At 47.0% G+C, this 19,372-nt stretch overlaps 2 protein-coding genes across 5 annotated transcripts in view; both read right to left on the bottom strand.

Annotated features, from left to right (window-relative positions):
• The window catches only part of GTF3C4 (general transcription factor IIIC subunit 4), a 660,517-nt gene that overhangs the window by 124,853 nt on the left and 516,292 nt on the right, over positions 1 to 19,372 (bottom strand). The window lies entirely within an intron of this gene.
• Positions 1 to 19,372, bottom strand: part of CFAP77 (cilia and flagella associated protein 77) — a 79,490-nt gene that overhangs the window by 22,693 nt on the left and 37,425 nt on the right. For all 4 annotated transcript variants that reach the window (XM_069986450.1, XM_069986451.1, XM_069986452.1 and 1 more), the window contains exons 2-3: positions 9,195 to 9,294; positions 8,425 to 8,647 (exon numbers count right to left, since the gene is read on the bottom strand). In XM_069986450.1, coding sequence (XP_069842551.1) covers positions 8,425 to 8,647; positions 9,195 to 9,294 — 323 coding nt within the window. The remainder of the gene's footprint in view (positions 1 to 8,424; positions 8,648 to 9,194; positions 9,295 to 19,372) is intronic.

Genomic DNA, 19,372 nt, shown 5'->3' with positions numbered 1-19,372 from the left:
TGTGTACATTACTGATCCTGAGTTACATCCAGTATTATACTCCAGAGCTGCACTCACTATTCTGCTGGTGGGGTCACTGTGTACATACATTACATTACTGATCCTGAGTTACATCCAGTATTATACTTCAGAGCTGCACTCACTATTCTGCTGGTGGGGTCATTGTGTACAGATATTACTGATCCTGAGTTACATCCAGTATTATACTCCAGAGCTGCACTCACTATTCTGCTGGTGGGGTCACTGTGTACATTACTGATCCTGAGTTACATCCAGTATTATACTCCAGAGCTGCAGTCACTATTCTGCTGGTGGGGTCACTTTGTACATACATTACTGATCCTGAGTTACATCCAGTATTATACTCCAGAGCTGCACTCACTATTCTGCTGGTGGGGTCACTGTGTACATACATTACTGATCCTGAGTTACATCCAGTATTATACTCCAGAGCTGCACTCACTATTCTGCTGGTGGGGTCACTGTGTACATTACTGATCCTGAGTTACATCCAGTATTATACTCCAGAGCTGCACTCACTATTCTACTGGTGGGGTCACTGTGTACATATATTACATTACTGATCCTGAGTTACATCCAGTATTATACTCCAGAGCTGCACTCACTATTCTGCTGGTGGGGTCACTGTGTACATACATTACATTACTGATCCTGAGTTACATCCAGTATTATACTTCAGAGCTGCACTCACTATTCTGCTGGTGGGGTCATTGTGTACAGATATTACATTACTGATCCTGAGTTACATCCAGTATTATACTTCAGAGCTGCACTCACTATTCTGCTGGTGGGGTCATTGTGTACAGATATTACTGATCCTGAGTTACATCCAGTATTATACTCCAGAGCTGCACTCACTATTCTGCTGGTGGGGTCACTGTGTACATTAATGATCCTGAGTTACATCCAGTATTATACTCCAGAGCTGCAGTCACTATTCTGCTGGTGGGGTCGCTGTGTACATTACTGATCCTGATCGTCTGATACACCTGGCCATTGCTCTTGGTATATACTAAGGAGATTACTGTGATTTCTTCTCTCCGCTCTCTGACATGGCTGCAGCAGATCACAGATGTCACAGTCTGTTTCCAGAGTCTCCATCCTTTGGCTTCCAGCACTACAATCCCCATTATCTCTGTGTGAACAACACGCTGGGAGTCGCTGCTTTCCAACTGACTATGAACTAAAAGGTCAGAAACCAGATCCCTGATGAAGCCGCCACCTTGTCCTCCCCCGGTGTTACCTGTCTGTACAGTGTGTGTGGAGGGGGGAGGTAAAGCACTGTGGTATTATAGCGCCCCCTATGTGTGGCTCTTACATCTATGGCTGCTTCCAGGGAGTGGATCACATGACATTTTACGGATGCACTGAAAGGCATGGGTAACTGGGCGCTCCTGGCTGGGCTCTGCTTCATCTACCTCTCTATGGTTTCTTTTGTGGAAATGAATAGGTTTACACATAGCGGATATATATATAAATACATACATACATATACACACACACACACACATATATATATACGTGTTCCTTATTATCTGCAGTAACCGGGTCTGGAACCATCCCACAACTTTGTTTTCCCAAGAAGCTACAGCTATACCTCCAGATGTGTGCGTGTAGCTGTATACAGTGTATACAGGAGACCTGGAGGACTTCCTGCACTTACATGAAGCAGTAATGGCCGGCTGGGTAGGTAGGTGAGGGGCTCTATAGGTACAGGGATAGATGGCGGTGGCTTCCACCTGCCGCATCCTCTCCTCCCGCCAGACCTTGTAAGGATCACACATAAGAGAGAATTCCAGGCTGCTGATTGGAGCTTTCCCCATGGGGGATCGGGGACGCTGGCACCGGCTTGTTAGCGCTGACCTTGGCATGGGTTCTGGTGGCTGATGGATAGGGTACCCGGCCGGACAAAGCCCTGGGGACCCCCGCCATGTATCCATTATTGTCCCATCAGCGCCTCCCGTGACCCCTCCCCAGTTGTGAATGCCACAGGCATCAGGGAGAGTATAAATCTATGTCTGACGGAGAGGAGCAGGGAAGGGGGGGGCACACATGAAAAATGGCCTTTTTATGACTCGTACAACAAAGCGGCCTGTGCAAGATGCAGCCAAGACATCCTGAGCGAACGGGGAGGAGGATGGGAAAAGGGAGAGGAACCGCAACCTGCCTGGATTAACCCCACGTGTGCCGGGCAGCAATATACAGCTCCATCTGATGGTCCAGAAATCCTGAGAATCCAGCAGTGACGCAGAGAAGACTGGTGAATGTACCCACACCATCAGCCAGAACATTAAAAGCACCAAGAGGGATTCCGATACAGAGAAGGGGATAGATACGGACAAAGAACCGGGCTGGAAGCTGAAAAAATGGTAAAGTGTAAGGATCTTAGTGACTGTGACCAGGGATGGTAATGATGTGTAGACCCCGGCATCTCCAGAGTGGCCAGTCCTGTGGGGTCCCCAGTGTATAGTGGTCAGTACCGACCAAGTGTGTGCAAGGACGGACGACAGGAGACATGGGGATGGGGGCCCAAGACTCACTGATGTGTGTGTCGGGTGATGAGGGCTCTGATCCCACACAAGAGCTGCTGTAGAGCAAACTGCTGAAAAACTTTCTGCTGTCTATGATAGAAAGGAGTCAGATGACACAGGACATGGCAGCTCGCTGTGTATGGGTCATGCAGATCGGTCATGTGACCCCCATCCTCCCCCGATAGTGTCTACAATGGCATCAGACCTGGAGCACGGAGCGAGTCCTGGCATCATGTGGATGTTAGGGTACTATTGCACCAAGCGATTTTGATCAACGATCACAAACGACCCCTATGGCAAACGACCCAGAACCGTTCGCCCAATTACACGGATTGATGATCATTACTTATGATTGTTCTTGCATACGTTTTGTCGTCCCTATTGCATACGTTTCAGCTATGACTTCTTATTACACCGAACGATGTGCGAACGATCAAAGATAAAAGTAGGTCCAAATTCTATCAAACGACCAACGATTTCTCGTTGGTCATTTAATCGTTGTCTGCTATTACACAAAATGATTATCGTTTAAATCCGAACGATCTAACGATTTTTTGAACGATAGTGACTGATTAACTACCTGACCATTATACACACCAGCGATATGCTGCTGAACCAGTGTATCTATTGTGTGGTACAGTCACCTGAGTGGTGTATCAACCCTCCCATGTGGTACAGCCAGCTGAGTGGTGTATCAACCCTCCCATGTGGTACAGCCAGCTGAGTGGTGTATCTAACCCTACCGTGTGGTACAGTCAGCTAAGCAGTGTATCTAACCCTACCGTGTGGTACAGTCAGCTGAGCTGTGTATCTAACCCTACCATGTGGTATAGTCAGCTAAGCAGTGTATCTAACCCTCCCGTGTGGTACAGTCAGCTGAGCTGTGTATCTAACCCTACCATGTGGTACAGTCAGCTGAGCTGTGTATCTAACCCTCCAGTGTGGTACAGTCAGCTAAGCAGTGTATCTAACCCTACTGTGTGGTACAGTCAGCTAAGCAGTGTATCTAACCCTCCAGTGTGGTACAGACAGCTGAGCGGTGTATCTAACCCTCTCGTATGGTACGCAGTCACACACAGATGACGGCGGGCTCCATTGTGTATTCTGGGCAGGATCCTGGCAGCGGATTAGTCCGGATATGATTACATTAATGTCTATTGGGTTTTATCCGGTGTAAACTCCAGCGTCTCCTTATTATAATCGGCACATAAATGAATAGAGAGCTGGATAATTTGGGTACAGATCACTGGGTGTATCACCTAATGATCAGACTCGCTGTGCCAGAACATTAAGGGGGCGCTCCGCAGCCGGGGACTCTGTACTGGGATCCGCATTTACATCAAGGCTCAATTATAACAACTGTGAGATGAGGTATCGCACCGCGTGAGGCTCGGATACAGTGAAGCTACAGCGAGTACCATCCCGGGGGGCAGGGGAGGTGTAGCCATGCCTCATCCCCCGATCACCCTGTAGTATAGGGGGCGCACTCCCCAAGCAATCAGGGGCATTCTGGGGGGTTTGAAGCCTTTGGATTTGCGCCAATATTTATGTTAGGATGAAAAGTCATCAATAAATTTCCCTCGTGTATCTAATCCTTTCGCACCATACAGTCTGCTGAGACATTGTATCTAAATTGTGTGATACAGCCTTCCAAGCAACTGTATCTGAATCTATTCTATGTGATACTGTCTGAGCTGGTGTACCTAAGCCTATCATGTTTGATACGGTCTGCTGAGACAATGTATCTCAGATATACAGCAGCTCAGCAGACAGTATCGCAGATGATTGGCTTAGATACAGCGTCTCAGCAGACAGGCATGATACACCAGCTCAACAGACAGTATCACACATGATAGGCTTAGATACACTGTTTTACCAGACTATTTCTCACCCTATTATGGTGTATCTACGCCTACCATGTGTGATACGGGTAGCAGAGCTGATGTATTTAGGCTTACCCTGTGTCATACTGTTTTTTGCTCTGTGTATCTAAGCTGTGTATCTCACAATGTGGGGAGACAGCACTCATGGCGACGTCATACAGTAAGTAGGAATGGAGAAAACTTTGTGAGTGTCTTGGAATCGCCCGTCAGTCAGGATTCTCTGTCTGGCGGTTTCTATTCACAGACAGGATTGACAGCTTCCGATACGTGTGACATGTGAGGACGCCGGATCCTGAGTGACAGCTCCGCATCTTGGAGATCATTAACGCTGCCAACCGCGCCGACAGCGGATTAACCAGATGCTAGAATACAAGCAGATGACACAGCTGAAGAACTACTAATCCCAGCAGAGCTGTCCTGGCAGAGACTTTGCCACCACAGCAGGTACCAGGAGTGGTCGTGGCTGCCTCACTGGCCGAGTACATGTGTGTGTATATAGATGTATAGTCACTAGAAGTTACACGGCTCACAGCTGAGGCTTTGTTACATTGAATCAGCGTTAACATCTCGGGCACTCACAGGACTGATTCACACAGCCCCTACTGAATGGAGGTATGGAGTGAATGGAGTAGGGTGCCCCTAGTGGTGGTTGTAGGTAGACACCATTTTGCCCCCCACCCCCCACCAGTATGGCCGCTGCCTCTCCGCCATGTAGGGAGCAGAAAAACACATATACAGCTGCTGATCCTCATGGGCGGGAATATTATAATTAGAATGAAGCACCCCCCTACTGGAGCTGAATTATTCCACAACCCCCACCCTATCCCAATGCAGCAGAGCTTATTCATGAAGAGGCCTCCCCACCCCTGATGAGGCCTCCCCATCCCTGACTCCTCATCCCTGATGAGGCCTCCCCATCCCTGACTCCTCACCCCTGATGAGGCCTTCCCACTAGGGATGGTCCGAACCCGAACGCTCGGCATCGGACTCCCGCTGTCTGCCCGCTCCGTGCAGCGGGCGGATACAGCAGGAGGAACGCCTGGAAAACTGGGATACAGCCTATGGCTATATCCCAGTTTTCCAGGTGGTCCTCCCGCTGGATCCGCCCGCTGCACGGAGCGGGCAGACAGCGGGAATCATTACTGAGGTTTCTGGTTCATACGAACCCGAACCGAACTCTGTTTGTACCATCCCTACTTCCCATCCCTCACCCCTGATGAGGCCTTCCCACCCCTGACTCCTTACCCCTGATGAGGCCTTCCCATCCCTGACTCCTTACCCCTGATGAGGCCTTCCCATCCCTGATGAGGCCTTCCCACCCCTGACTCCTTACCCCTGATGAGGCCTTCCCATCCTTGACTCCTTACCCATGATGAGGCCTTCCCATCCCTGATGAGGCCTTCCCATCCCTGATGAGGCCTTCCCATCCCCGACTCCTCACCCCTGATGAGGCCTTCCCACCCCTGACTCCTTACCCATGATGAGGCCTTCCCACCCCTGACTCCTTACCCCTGATGAGGCCTTCCCATCCCCTGATGAGGCCTTCCCATCCCCTGATGAGGCCTTCCCATCCCCGACTCCTTACCCCTGATGAGGCCTTCCCACCCCTGACTCCTTACCCCTGATGAGGCCTTCCCACCCCTGACTCCTTACCCCTGATGAGGCCTTCCCATCCCCTGATGAGGCCTTCCCATCCCCTGATGAGGCCTTCCCATCCCCTGATGAGGCCTTCCCATCCCCTGATGAGGCCTTCCCATCCCCGACTCCTCACCCCTGATGAGGCCTTCCCACCCCTGACTCCTTACCCATGATGAGGCCTTCCCATCCCCTGATGAGGCCTTCCCATCCCCGACTCCTCACCCCTGATGAGGCCTTCCCATCCCTGACTCCTCACCCCTGATGAGGCCTTCGCACCCCTGAGTAAAAAGGGCAGAAGGGGTCAAACCCCTGCATTCCTATGAGGCCTAGTTTGTTTGCCCCCCTCTTTTAATCCAGTATGAGTATGCCCTGGGGGGCTTTATGACTAGGGAAGGTATTAGGGTCACTCATTACCCGGGCCCCTCGTCATATGTTTTCCATATACAGGCAAGAATATATGACACCGCCATTTTCCTGGGGCTGAATGGCCGCCGGGTTTTGAGCGCCTTTCATGCCGCTGGTACCGCCAACGATTTAACCTCCATTTACTGAGGAATTAATCAGAATTGATGCTGATTGGGGTCGGCTCGGGGGATACTGGTGATCCATAAAAGGCCTCTTTGCGGGCACTTTGCGGCGCGGGGCTGTCATGCGGCTCCGGGCTGATCATGATGAAGCTTTATAGCCAGGCCGTTTGCATCTAACAGCAGAGTAATGGAACAGATTCATTTGGCTGCAATTAATGTTAATGTCGGCTATGAAAATCGTCATTAAATACCATTTTAAAATCCATTCAATTTGCATCTGTAGAGCGCCATTTACCATACGCCGACCCCTCCCCCTTCTCCTCGTCTTAAAGGGTCTTCACTGGCAATGTTAAACGAGAAGTTTACAATTTTTTTTTTCTTTCAAATCAACTGGTGCCTGAAAGTGCAATTTACTTCTATTAAAAAATCTCCAGTCCCCCAGTACTTATCAGGACAAACAGCAGCTGATAAGTATTGGAAGACTTCAGATTTTTTAATAGAAGTAAATTACAAATCTCTGGCACTAGTTGATTTGAAAGAAATTTTTTGTGTGTGTGAACTACCCCTTTAAATCTCCAGTTATCAGAAAAGTCCAGGATTAGAAAAGCAGGACTGTTGAGTCTGGTACTGTAACATGGCTCCAGTAAAGTTAATGGGCATGAGCCACAGTTCCACAGCTAACCCTGTGTAGACTGGGACGTTGCGGATTCCATCTTCAGACGCTCCCTTCTGACCCCGGTAAATGGTTACCGCAGTGAATTTCCTCTTCTCCCCCTCCTGAATCATAGGCCACCTTCATGGGCTCTTATCTAAAGTGCTAAGCGTTAATGTGAGGTGCTGAGGGGGGCGGTGACACCACCGGTCGTACAGAGGAGGGTGTCGGGATATGAATCGGGCGTCCGCAGGAGTGAAGCACTTTGCTGGATTGGATCCTGGTGGTCGCGGTTTTACACTGAAGCTTTTAAAAGGCCTCAAACCCCAGAGATGTAATAGGGGTCGGCGGGAGATAAGAGGCTAAGTGTAATGTCTATCCTCGGAATAGGAAACATAAGAATTAGGTGAACACTAGAGCTGCTCGGTGAAGTAACTTTATAAACTTTAAAAAGGAACATGACAGCTTTATACAGTCCCTTTAGGTGGCGGCCATTACTGAAGTTACATCATCTCTCATCTCTCCTACTTTCCTGCCTCCTGAACCAGGAAGATCAGGGTGAACAATTTCCCACCCAATCAAAATAGGCCTCCTGGCTCCAAAGGCTCCTCAGCAATCTAACAGTGACTGGTCCCATACAATACGGCGGCTCCTCAGCAATCTAACAGCAACTGGTCCCATACAATACGGTGGCTCCTCAGCAATCTAACAGCAACTGGTACCATACAGTACGGCGGCTCCTCAGCAATCTAACAGCGACTGGTCCCATACAATACGGCGGCTCCTCAGCAATCTAACAGCGACTGGTCCCATACAATACGGCGGCTCCTCAGCAATCTAACAGCAACTGGTCCCATACAATACGGTGGCTCCTCAGCAATCTAACAGCAACTGGTACCATACAGTACGGCGGCTCCTCAGCAATCTAACAGCGACTGGTCCCATACAATACGGCGGCTCCTCAGCAATCTGACAGCGACTGGTCCCATACAATATGGCGCCTTCCCAGCAATATCACAGCGACTGGTCCCATACAACATGGCAGCTCCCCAACAATCTGGCCCCATACAATAGGGCAGCAGGTGACATTACTGAGGTTACAGCTCCCCAGCAATCTGACAGCGACTGGTCCCATACAATATGGAGGCAGATGACACCACCACTGACCTTACCTTGTGCAGATGCCGTAAGTCATGTCCTGTGGGAGGCGCTGACCTCGCGGTTTCAGCCGTCCTTCGTTGATGGGGCGCCAGATGGTGTGCGTGTTGCGGAAGGCTTGATGTTCGGCCGCGGTGACTAACCCAGATTTCACGGCTTCCCGATTCAAAGCGACAAAGTTACTCTCCAGCTTCCTCTGGTGAGCCCGGGCCTCCACTGTCCGCCAGTGACCGATGGCTGACCACGGAGGAGAAGAAACGGGGAACAATTACATCCTGTGTTATACAGCCACAGAGGCCATACAGTCACACTACAGACACTTATGTAGGAGATACCACAGGGCTCTGTACACATCTATGGCCCTGTAGTACAGCTCTGTACACCCCACATCTAATACACTGGTTGGCTGACTACTATCTCTTCATACACGTGCACGCTCGGAGTGACTGGGAGTCCATATGTTTTGTCCCTCAAACTTCAAGCAGAAGCGCAGGATCAGGCTGAAATCCAACATGGCCGATCCTTCTCTCCTGACAATGTCTGGTGAGGAAGAGACAAGAGACCCCCATACACCCATACACAGAAAGGAGTATGGAGCTCGAAATCATTGGTCAATGTGAGGGGACTGTATGATGACTGAGAAGTCAGTATGATGACTGTGAGGGGTCTGTATGATCACACTATACACTGATTATTCTGACCTATTCTTTGCCTATAAAATGTTCACAGACCAAAGCATAGCCATAACTGACACACAAGTCACCATCACAGCACCCGCTCCTACCTTCCGCCACTCCACCCTCTCGCAGGAAGCTGTTCTGGCCGTACGTAAAGTCTGCTCCTGGTAGAGAGTAACATCTCCTCTTTGTCTTACCAAGTTCTGCCTAAAAGAAGAAAAACATTTAAAAAAAAGGTAATTAATATTGAAAAAATGAGAAACCAAAAATAATGCAAATCAGATATCAATAAAAACATCACAGGATATACCGATCACCGAGAGGAAGAAACCCCAAAGATCAATAGGTCAAATCTATAAAACTGCTTCATGATGGGAGAGGAACATGCAGAGTAATATCATGAACCAAACTCAATATGTATCCTATACAACCAGTCAAGAACAATAGTCTATGCTATAACACTGCCCCCTATATACAAGACTATAACTGATATAATACTGCCCCTACATACAGGAATATAACTACTATAATACTGCTCCTATATACAGGAATATAACTACTATAATACTGCCCCTATATACAGGAATATAACTACTCTAATACTGCTCCTATATACAAGAATATAACTACTATAATACTGCTCCTATATACAGGAATATAACTACTATAATACTGCTCCTATATACAGGAATATAACTACTATAATACTGCTCCTATATACATGGATATAAATACTATAATACTGCCCCCTATATACAAGACTATAACTGATATAATACTGCCCCTATATACATAAAAATAACTTCTATAACACTGCTCCTATATACAGGAATATAACTACTATAATACGGCTCCTATATACAGGAATATAACTACTATAATACTGCTCCTATATACAGGAATATAACTACTATAATAGTGCTCCTATATACAGGAATATAACTACTATAATAGTGCTCCTATATACAGGAATATAACTACTATAATACTGCTCCTATATACAGGAATATATGCTACTATAATACTGCTCCTATATACAAGAATACAACTACTATAATACTGCTCCTATATACAAGAATATAACTACTATAATACTGCTCCTATATACAAGAATATAACTACTATAATACTGCTCCTATATACAGGGATATAAATACTATAATACTGCTCCTATATACAGGGATACAACTACTATAATACTGCTCCTGTATACAGGAATATAACTACTATAATACTGCTCCTGTATACAGGAATATAACTACTATAATACTGCCCCTATATACAGGATTATAACTACTATAATACTGCTCCCTATATACAGGAATATAACTACTATAATACTGCTCCTATATACAGGAATATAACTACTATAATACTGCTCCTATATAGAGGGATATAACTACTATAATACTGCTCCTATATACAGGAATATAACTACTATAATACTGCTCCTATATACAGGAATATATACTACTATAATACTGCTCCTATATACAAGAATACAACTACTATAATACTGCCCCCTATATACAGGAATATAACTACTATAATACTGCTCCTATATAGAGGGATATAAATACTATAATACTGCTCCTATATACAGGAATATAACTACTATAATACTGCTCCTATATACAGGAATATACCTACTATAATACTGCTCCTATATACAGGGATATAACTACTATAATACTGCACCTATATACAAGAATATAACTACTATAATACTGCCCCCTATGTACAAGAATATAATTATTATAATACTGCTCCTATATACAGGAATATAACTACTATAATACTGCCCCTATATACAGGAATATAACTACTATAATACTGCTCCTATGTACAGGAATATAACTACTATAATACTGCTCCTATATACAGGAATATAACTACTATAATACTGCTCCTATATACAGGAATATAACTACTATAATACTGCTCCCTATATACAGGAATATAACTACTATAATACTGTCTCCTATATACAGGAATATAACTACTATAATACTGCTCCTATATACAGGAATATAACTACTATAATACTGCTCCCTATGTACAAGAATATAACTACTATAATACTGCTCCTATATACAGGGATACAACTACTATAATACTGCTCCTGTATACAGGAATATAACTACTATAATACTGCTCCCTATATACAGGAATATAACTACTATAATACTGCCCCCTTGTGGGTGGTAATGTAGACCTCTCGGGGCAGTATTACTATGGTGGGTGAGTATTCTTGTTAGACATTATGGTTCCTCAGGGGGAGGGTTGCCGGTGCTGTTACCAGCGGATACGGCTTACCGCCGGGTATAATAGTCTTAGTTGGTTGGAGGTTTGTATTACAGTTATCTGCCAGTAATGGAAATTACCCAGAGTCCTCGGAGACGGAATCCTGTAATTAAATTTGCCTTTGCTGTAGATTTCCCCCGGGATGTGATGAGGTTTCCTCTCCCGTTTATTATGGATATATTATAAAGGCGACATCATCTGCTGAATCCACAACTACAAACAAGGGGGACGTACAGTGGAGTAAACCCCCAGCTCTATATACTCCATGAAGCTGGTCTGCAACCTGTGGCTGCCAGGGAACTACAACTCCCAGCATACCTGGGAAACCAAAAGTGCAAAAAAGAAACAAACTTTCAAATATATAAAAACAAAAAGTTCAAAAGAGTTAGAAATTATTATTATTTTTTTTACAAAGATGAAGTTGGTGAGCACAAGGTGTGTGTGTGCGGGAGTCTGCCGGCTCTGGGTGCTTTTTCTCACGCTTTCTGGCAGTGCTGTGACTGTATAATCTTGAGCACAGTCAGATCAAACAATGGACACAATAGTCCAGCAGATTTGAGCCACATTCTGCACATCTGGGGGGAAGAGGTCACAAAACTCCAAAAAATCCAGAGTCAATGATCTGAAGAGATGAGAAGGTTCCATGTCCCGGCATTTACAGCCTTCATTTGTTTCCCTTTAAACCTTTAAGTAAAACTAAGAGGGTGTGGAGGGCGGACAATGGCGGCCGGCCCTTTATCTAGTCCTGATGAAGTGTCTTTGTGTGCGGAGGAGATTTGTGCAGGATTAGCAGCGTGGTGTTTGCCGATCATCTCCACGGTGAGGTCTTGGGGGGATCGGCATTGTCCCTCCACCATACGGGATGGATGGATCCGTGCCCCTCGTCTACGTCACCGCTCTTTCATGTCGCTGGTTCGCAGGCTTCAGTGGCCAAATTGCTGGAGATTTGTGAGGCTGCGGATCGGAGGATGAATTAATAATGGAGTGGAGGAGTCTAATGAGTAACCTCCGAAGACTTTCCATGTCAACCTTTGATGTTGTTCACCATTCGGGGCGGCTGATTGTAAATGAGTGCGACTTCACAAATCTGCAGCCAGGAGTCCCCCGACACCGGCCCATTCATGGTCTGATGGCTCCTGCCTCCAGATTTATAATTCATACCGTGTATTTAGATTTTCCTGAAAAAAATTCCACCTAGGAGACCATTGGAGAGAGGCAGCTGGATCCCGGAGACCCCCAACCCCCCACCATTATAAGTAATGAGAATGAAAACAATATATATATATTTAAAATACGCGTAATGTGTATATAATCCAGTGGTCATGTGACCAATATCCGAGATGCCATGTTCTGAAAGCGTCCTGCCTGATACATAGTGCAGCTACCCTGTTTCCCCAAAAATAAGGCAAAGTGGAGGATTTACAGGATAGCTTAAAATAAGGCATCCCCCAAATGTAAGACCCCCGCCGCCAGGGTTATGTCTGGTTATGCTGGCTGCTGATGACAACTACTGTACAGTATATAATAAAATCTTCATTTTTTTTGTGAATTTTTCATGGAAAAATAAGACGTCCCCTGAAAATAGGACATAGCGCATCTTTGGGAGCAAAAATTAATATAAGACCTTGTCTTATTTCCCGGAAACCACTTTAAAGGGGTAGTGCGACGTTTAACATTTATTCACTAAATAACACACATTACAAAGTTATACAACTTTGTAATGTGTGTTATTAAAGTAAATGGCCCCCTTCCCAGTGTTCCCCCCCCCACCCCCAGAGGTGTGGTGCATTATACTCACCAAATTACTGTCGACCCCCAGCCGCCATCTTAGGACAATTACATAATCTTCAGGAGGCTGGGACCTCACTGTCCCAAGATGGCGGCCGGGGTCCACAGTAATTCAGTGAGTATAATGCACCACACCTCTGGGGGTGGGGGGGGGGGGGAACACTGGGAAGGGGGCCATTTACTTTAATAACACACATTACAAAGTTGTATAACTTTGTAATGTGTGTTATTTAGTGAATAAATGTTAAACGTCGCACTACCCCTTTAAGTCCATAGGTTCATTTCTTAAGCCAAAAATTTACATTTTGGGCTAGTTTGTAAGGTGGATCTACTTTTAGGGGATAAATAATGAAATAAAAGGCAGATTAATAATCCAGGACATGGCTCATCCTCACTGAATGACCCATCACTGACACAAAACCCACGGCTATCCTCACACTATCCGCAGTGCACACACCTCTAATACACGGCTATCCTTAAAGGCCCTATTCCACAGAACAATTATCGTCCAAATTCAGCCGATAATCGTCCTGTGGAATAGAAGGCAACGATCAGCCGACATCGTTCATCGCTTGTTTGCGTCACTTGTTTTTCATCGCTCTTGCGTCGCTTGTTTTTCAAACATATTGAAAAACAAGCGACTGGGATAGCAGCGATCTGCTGCCGTCGCTCCGTGGAATAGGAGCAGCAGCAGCAAACCGCCACTATCCTCTATGGGCAGCCCCCCCTCCCCCACACAGCTCCCCAGGCTCCCCGATAATCGTTCTGTGGAATAGGGCCTTTACAGTATCCACAGTGCACACACACCTCTAATACACGGCTATCCCCACGCTATCTGCAGTGCACACACACCTCTAATACATGGCTATACTCACACTATCTGCAGTGCACACACCTCTAATACACGGCTATCCTCACACTATCTGCAGTGCACACACCTCTAATACACGGCTATACTCACACTATCTGCAGTGCACACACCTCTAATACACGGCTATCCTCACACTATCTGCAGTGCACACACCACTAATACACAGCTATCCTCACGCTATCTGCAGTGCACACACACACCACTAATACACGGCTATCCTCACACTATCTGCAGTGCACACACACCACTAATACACGGCTATCCTCACACTATCTGCAGTGCACACACACCTCTAATACACGGCTATCCTCACACTATCTGCAGTGCACACACACCTCTAATACACAGCTACCCTCACAGTATCTGCAGTGCACACACACCTCTAATACATGGCTATCCTCACAGTATCTGCAGTGCACACACCTCCTCTAATACACGGCTATCCTCACAGTATCTGCAGTGCACACACACCTCTAATACACGGCTATCCTCACACTATCTGCAGTGCACACACCTCTAATACACGGCTATACTCACACTATCTGCAGTGCACACACCTCTAATACACGGCTATCCTCACACTATCTGCAGTGCACACACCTCTAATACACGGCTATACTCACACTATCTGCAGTGCACACACCTCTAATACACGGCTATCCTCACGCTATCTGCAGTGCACACACACACCACTAATACACAGCTATCCTCACACTATCCGCAGTGCACACACCTCTAATACACGGCTATCCTTAAAGGCCCTATTCCACAGAACAATTATCGTCCAAATTCAGCCGATAATCGTCCTGTGGAATAGAAGGCAACGATCAGCCGACATCGTTCATCGCTTGTTTGCGTCACTTGTTTTTCATCGCTCTTGTGTCGCTTGTTTTTCAAACATATTGAAAAACAAGCGACTGGGATAGCAGCGATCTGCTGCCGTCTCTCCGTGGAATAGGAGCAGCAGCAGCAAACCGCCACTATCCTCTATGGGCAGCCCCCCCTCCTCCACACAGCTCCCCAGGCTCCCCGATAATCGTTCTGTGGAATAGTCAGTATCCACAGTGCACACACACCACTAATACACGGCTATCCTCACGCTATCCGTGTGCAGTGCACACACAACACTAATACACGGCTATCCTCACACTATCTGCAGTGCACACACAACACTAATACACGGCTATCCTCACACTATCTGCAGTGCACACACAACACTAATACACGGCTATCCTCACACTATCTGCAGTGCACACACACCTCTAATACACGGCTATCCTCACACTATCTGCCGTGCACACACCTCTAATACACAGCTATCCTCACAGTATCTGCAGTGCACACACCTCTAATACAAGGCTATCCTCACAGTATCTGCAGTGCACACACACCTCTAATACACGGCTATCCTCACACTATCTGCAGTGCACACACACCACTAATACACGGCTATCCTCACACTATCTGCAGTGCACACACACCACTAATACACGGCTATCCTCACACTATCTGCAGTGCACACACACCACTAATACACGGCTATCCTCACAGTATTTGCAGTGCACACACTTCTAATACACAGCTATCCTCACAGTATCTGCAGTGCACACACACACACACACACACCACTAATACACGGCTATCCTCACACTATCTGCCGTGCACACACACCACTAATACACGGCTATCCTCACAGTATTTGCAGTGCACACACACCTCTAATACACGGCTATCCTCACACTATCTGCAGTGCACACACACCTCTAATACACGGCTATCCTCACAGTATCTGCAGTGCACACACACCACTAATACACGGCTATCCTCACAGTATCTGCAGTGCACACACACCACTAATACACGGCTACCCTCACACTATCTGCCGGGCACACACACCACTAATACACACCTCTAATACACGGCTATCCTCACACTATCTGCAGTGCACACACACCACTAATACACAGCTATCCTCACACTATCTGCAGTGCACACACACACCACTAATACACGGCTATCCTCACACTATCTGCAGTGCACACACACACCACTAATACACGGCTATCCTCACAGTATCTGCAGTGCACGCACACCACTAATACACGGCTATCCTCACACTATCTGCAGTGCACACACACACCACTAATACACGGCTATCCTCACAGTATTTGCAGTGCACACACCTCTAATACACGGCTATCCTCACAGTATTTGCAGTGCACACACACCACTAATACACGGCTATCCTCACACTATCTGCAGTGCACACACACCACTAATAGTGGTAATGAGATCCCCACTATGGCAGACATGATAGGAGTTGTAGTTTTCCATCCGTCCATGGCTTCATTAAACCTTGTACTTCCGCAGTGATTACAGCCGCCTCCACCTGTCCATCCTTTTTTATCACCCGCTATGGGAATCTTTGGAGCCTACTTATTCTGGTTGTTTATGGCTCCTGTACAAGGAATACAGCCGAGATTCCTTACAGTCATTTTCATGCAAATAATGCGGGGGTGGGGGGGGGGGATTATTATCAGGCTGGGATGGCGGGGTCCATGTAATCACCGCCATATCTATCCACCCATCGTATTCATCTGCAAGCGGTTTACTCTCCAATCATACAACACACACAATGTTGCAAATCCATCAAATTCACTCAACATAAGAAAGGTTACATTTATTATAATATAATACAAAGGTTAGCGCATAGTGTCTGCGTCCCCTTCTATCCCTGCATTGTTACCAATTGTGTTCAGTCCTTTTATTAATCAATCTACTAATAGAAAGCATGGGAGAAGACCAATATGGCTGCACTGACACCGGCAACTCCCAGCATGCACTGACACCGGCAATCCCTGCGACACCAACAACTCCCAGCATGCACTGACACCGGCAACTCCCAGCATGCACTGACACCGGCAATCCCTGCGACACCAACAACTCCCAGCACACAATGACACCAACAACTCCCAGCATGCACTGACACCGGCAACTCCCAGCATGCACTGACACCGGCAACTCCCAGCATGCACTGACACCGGCAACCCCCAGCATGCTGCGGCACCACCAACTCCCAGCATGCACTGACACCGGCAATCCCTGCGACACCAACAACTCCCAGCATGCACTGACACCGGCAACTCCCAGCATGCACTGACACCGGCAACCCCCAGCATGCTGCGGCACCAACAACTCCCAGCATGCACTGACACCGGCAACTCCCAGCATGCACTGACACCGGCAATCCCTGCGGCACCAACAACTCCCAGCATGCACTGACACCGGCAAGCCCCAGCATGCTGCAGCACCAACAACTCCCAGCATGCACTGACACCGGCAACTCCCAGCATGCACTGACACCGGCAATCCCTGCAGCACCAACAACTCCCAGCACACAATGACACCAACAACTCCCAGCATGCACTGACACCGGCAACCCCCAGCATGCTGCGGCACCAACAACTCCCAGCATGTTGCGGCACCAACAACTCCCAGCATGCACTGGGAAACTATAGGCCTATATGACATATAGACTCCCCATGGTACAGATTATGTGGCACCCATAAGCCAGATCCCCCCCTTTCTCCCCCCGAGTATTGGGCCCCAGGTCAGAGATCCTTCAGGGCCCGTGATATGAAGCAGATTTTATTATTCCCGTCCGTCACAATCAGCGCAGTGGACATCGCTTTTTTTTATTAATAACTGGAGGGATCAAATTAAATCTTTAGCGCGATTCATTAGTTGTGGTTATGAGGAGAAGATTATGAAGAACAGGAGAGGAAATTTACTGCTCATACAGATCAGACATCGGGGAAAGCTGGATGACAACCAATATGGCTGCCACAGGACTCACCACCCAGCTTTCCCCTCACAGTCACAGCTACCTAGCAGGTATATGGTTGTAGAGCAGAGCACATGTGTCAAACTCAGGCCCTCCAGCTGTTACAAAACTACAATTCCCATCATGCCTGGCCAGCCAACGCTAAAGCTGACCAGGCATGATGGGAAGGAGGGCCTGAGTTTGACATCCCTGTAATATCATTGGAAAGCTGGGTGACTGCTCCTATGAAAGCCGAATAATGGTCATATTGGCCGGCTGATAACAGTTCTATTCATCGCCTTCCTAGCTACAAGCAACATGCCCGTCATTAAAGCGATTGTTCACCAATTGTTTTTTCTTTCAGATCAACTGGTGCCAGAAATTTGTAATTTACTTGTATTAAACATCTCCAGTCTTCCAGTACTTATCAGCTGCTGTATGTCCTGCAGGAAGTGGTGTATTCTCTCCAGTCTGACACAGTGCTCTCTGCTGCCACCTCTGTCCATGTCAGGAACTGTCCAGAGCAGGAGAGGTTTTCTATGGGGATTTGCTGCTGCTCTGGACAGTTCCTGACATGGACAGAGGTGGCAGCAGAGAGCACTGTGTCAGACTGGAGAGAACACACCACTTCCTGCAGGACATATAGCAGCATATAAGTACTGGAAGACAGGAGATTTTTATATAGAAGTAAATTACAGATCTCTGGCACCAGTTGATTTGAAAGAAATGTTTTGGGGGTGAAGAACCCCTTTAATGCTTTTAATAAGGGCTGCCATCCAGCTTTCCTGGATTCATGACAGGCACTGCTGCTTATATGTATTACTCCCTGGCTGAGGGGGATTATTACAGCCATAAGAGGACTCCTCCCTGTATTATATCGGCCACAATAGAGAAGCCAACCAGACCTTTACTGTAATTTCCTATAGGCCTCATCTGTAAGAGCTGTAATGGCTGCCACCCAGCTTTCCCTATGTAGAGACCCCCCAGTGGGCGGTGTACAATATGGCTGACAGCCCCTCCCTCCAGCCTGCACAGGTGACAATTATCCAGCCCTTTGTTGTCCCCTCCAGGACACCTGTCCGGCCGCCCACCGCCCCAGATCCGCTGCCGCTCGCCCTCCTAATCTGATCTCAATTATAGTTTTGCTTTTGCACAGAGACGGATGCAGATTCGAGAAAAGGCAAAGCTCTGGGGAGCGCCGCCGCACCTCTGCCGGTCCCCGAAGAAATCAACGCCTAATCCTTTCCTAAGAAGCTTTAAATAATTTGGAGCTGCCATATTGGCTTATTAAAATGCAGCTTAAGAGGAGGAAGGCGGCCCTGTACCGGGAGGAAGCCTGGAAAGTTCCACAAACTACAGCTAACATGGCGACCGGAAAAGATAGATGATCACATTGTAATACACGCCAATGGCTCGGTATATAATGCCGTAAAGTTTCCACATATTAAAGGGGTAGTGCGGCGTTTAACATTTATTTACTAAATAACACACAATACAAC

Source organism: Dendropsophus ebraccatus, chromosome 10, assembly GCF_027789765.1.
Source record: "Dendropsophus ebraccatus isolate aDenEbr1 chromosome 10, aDenEbr1.pat, whole genome shotgun sequence".
Classification (NCBI taxonomy): domain Eukaryota; kingdom Metazoa; phylum Chordata; class Amphibia; order Anura; family Hylidae; genus Dendropsophus; species Dendropsophus ebraccatus.
This window is presented reverse-complemented; position numbering and strand designations above follow the sequence as displayed.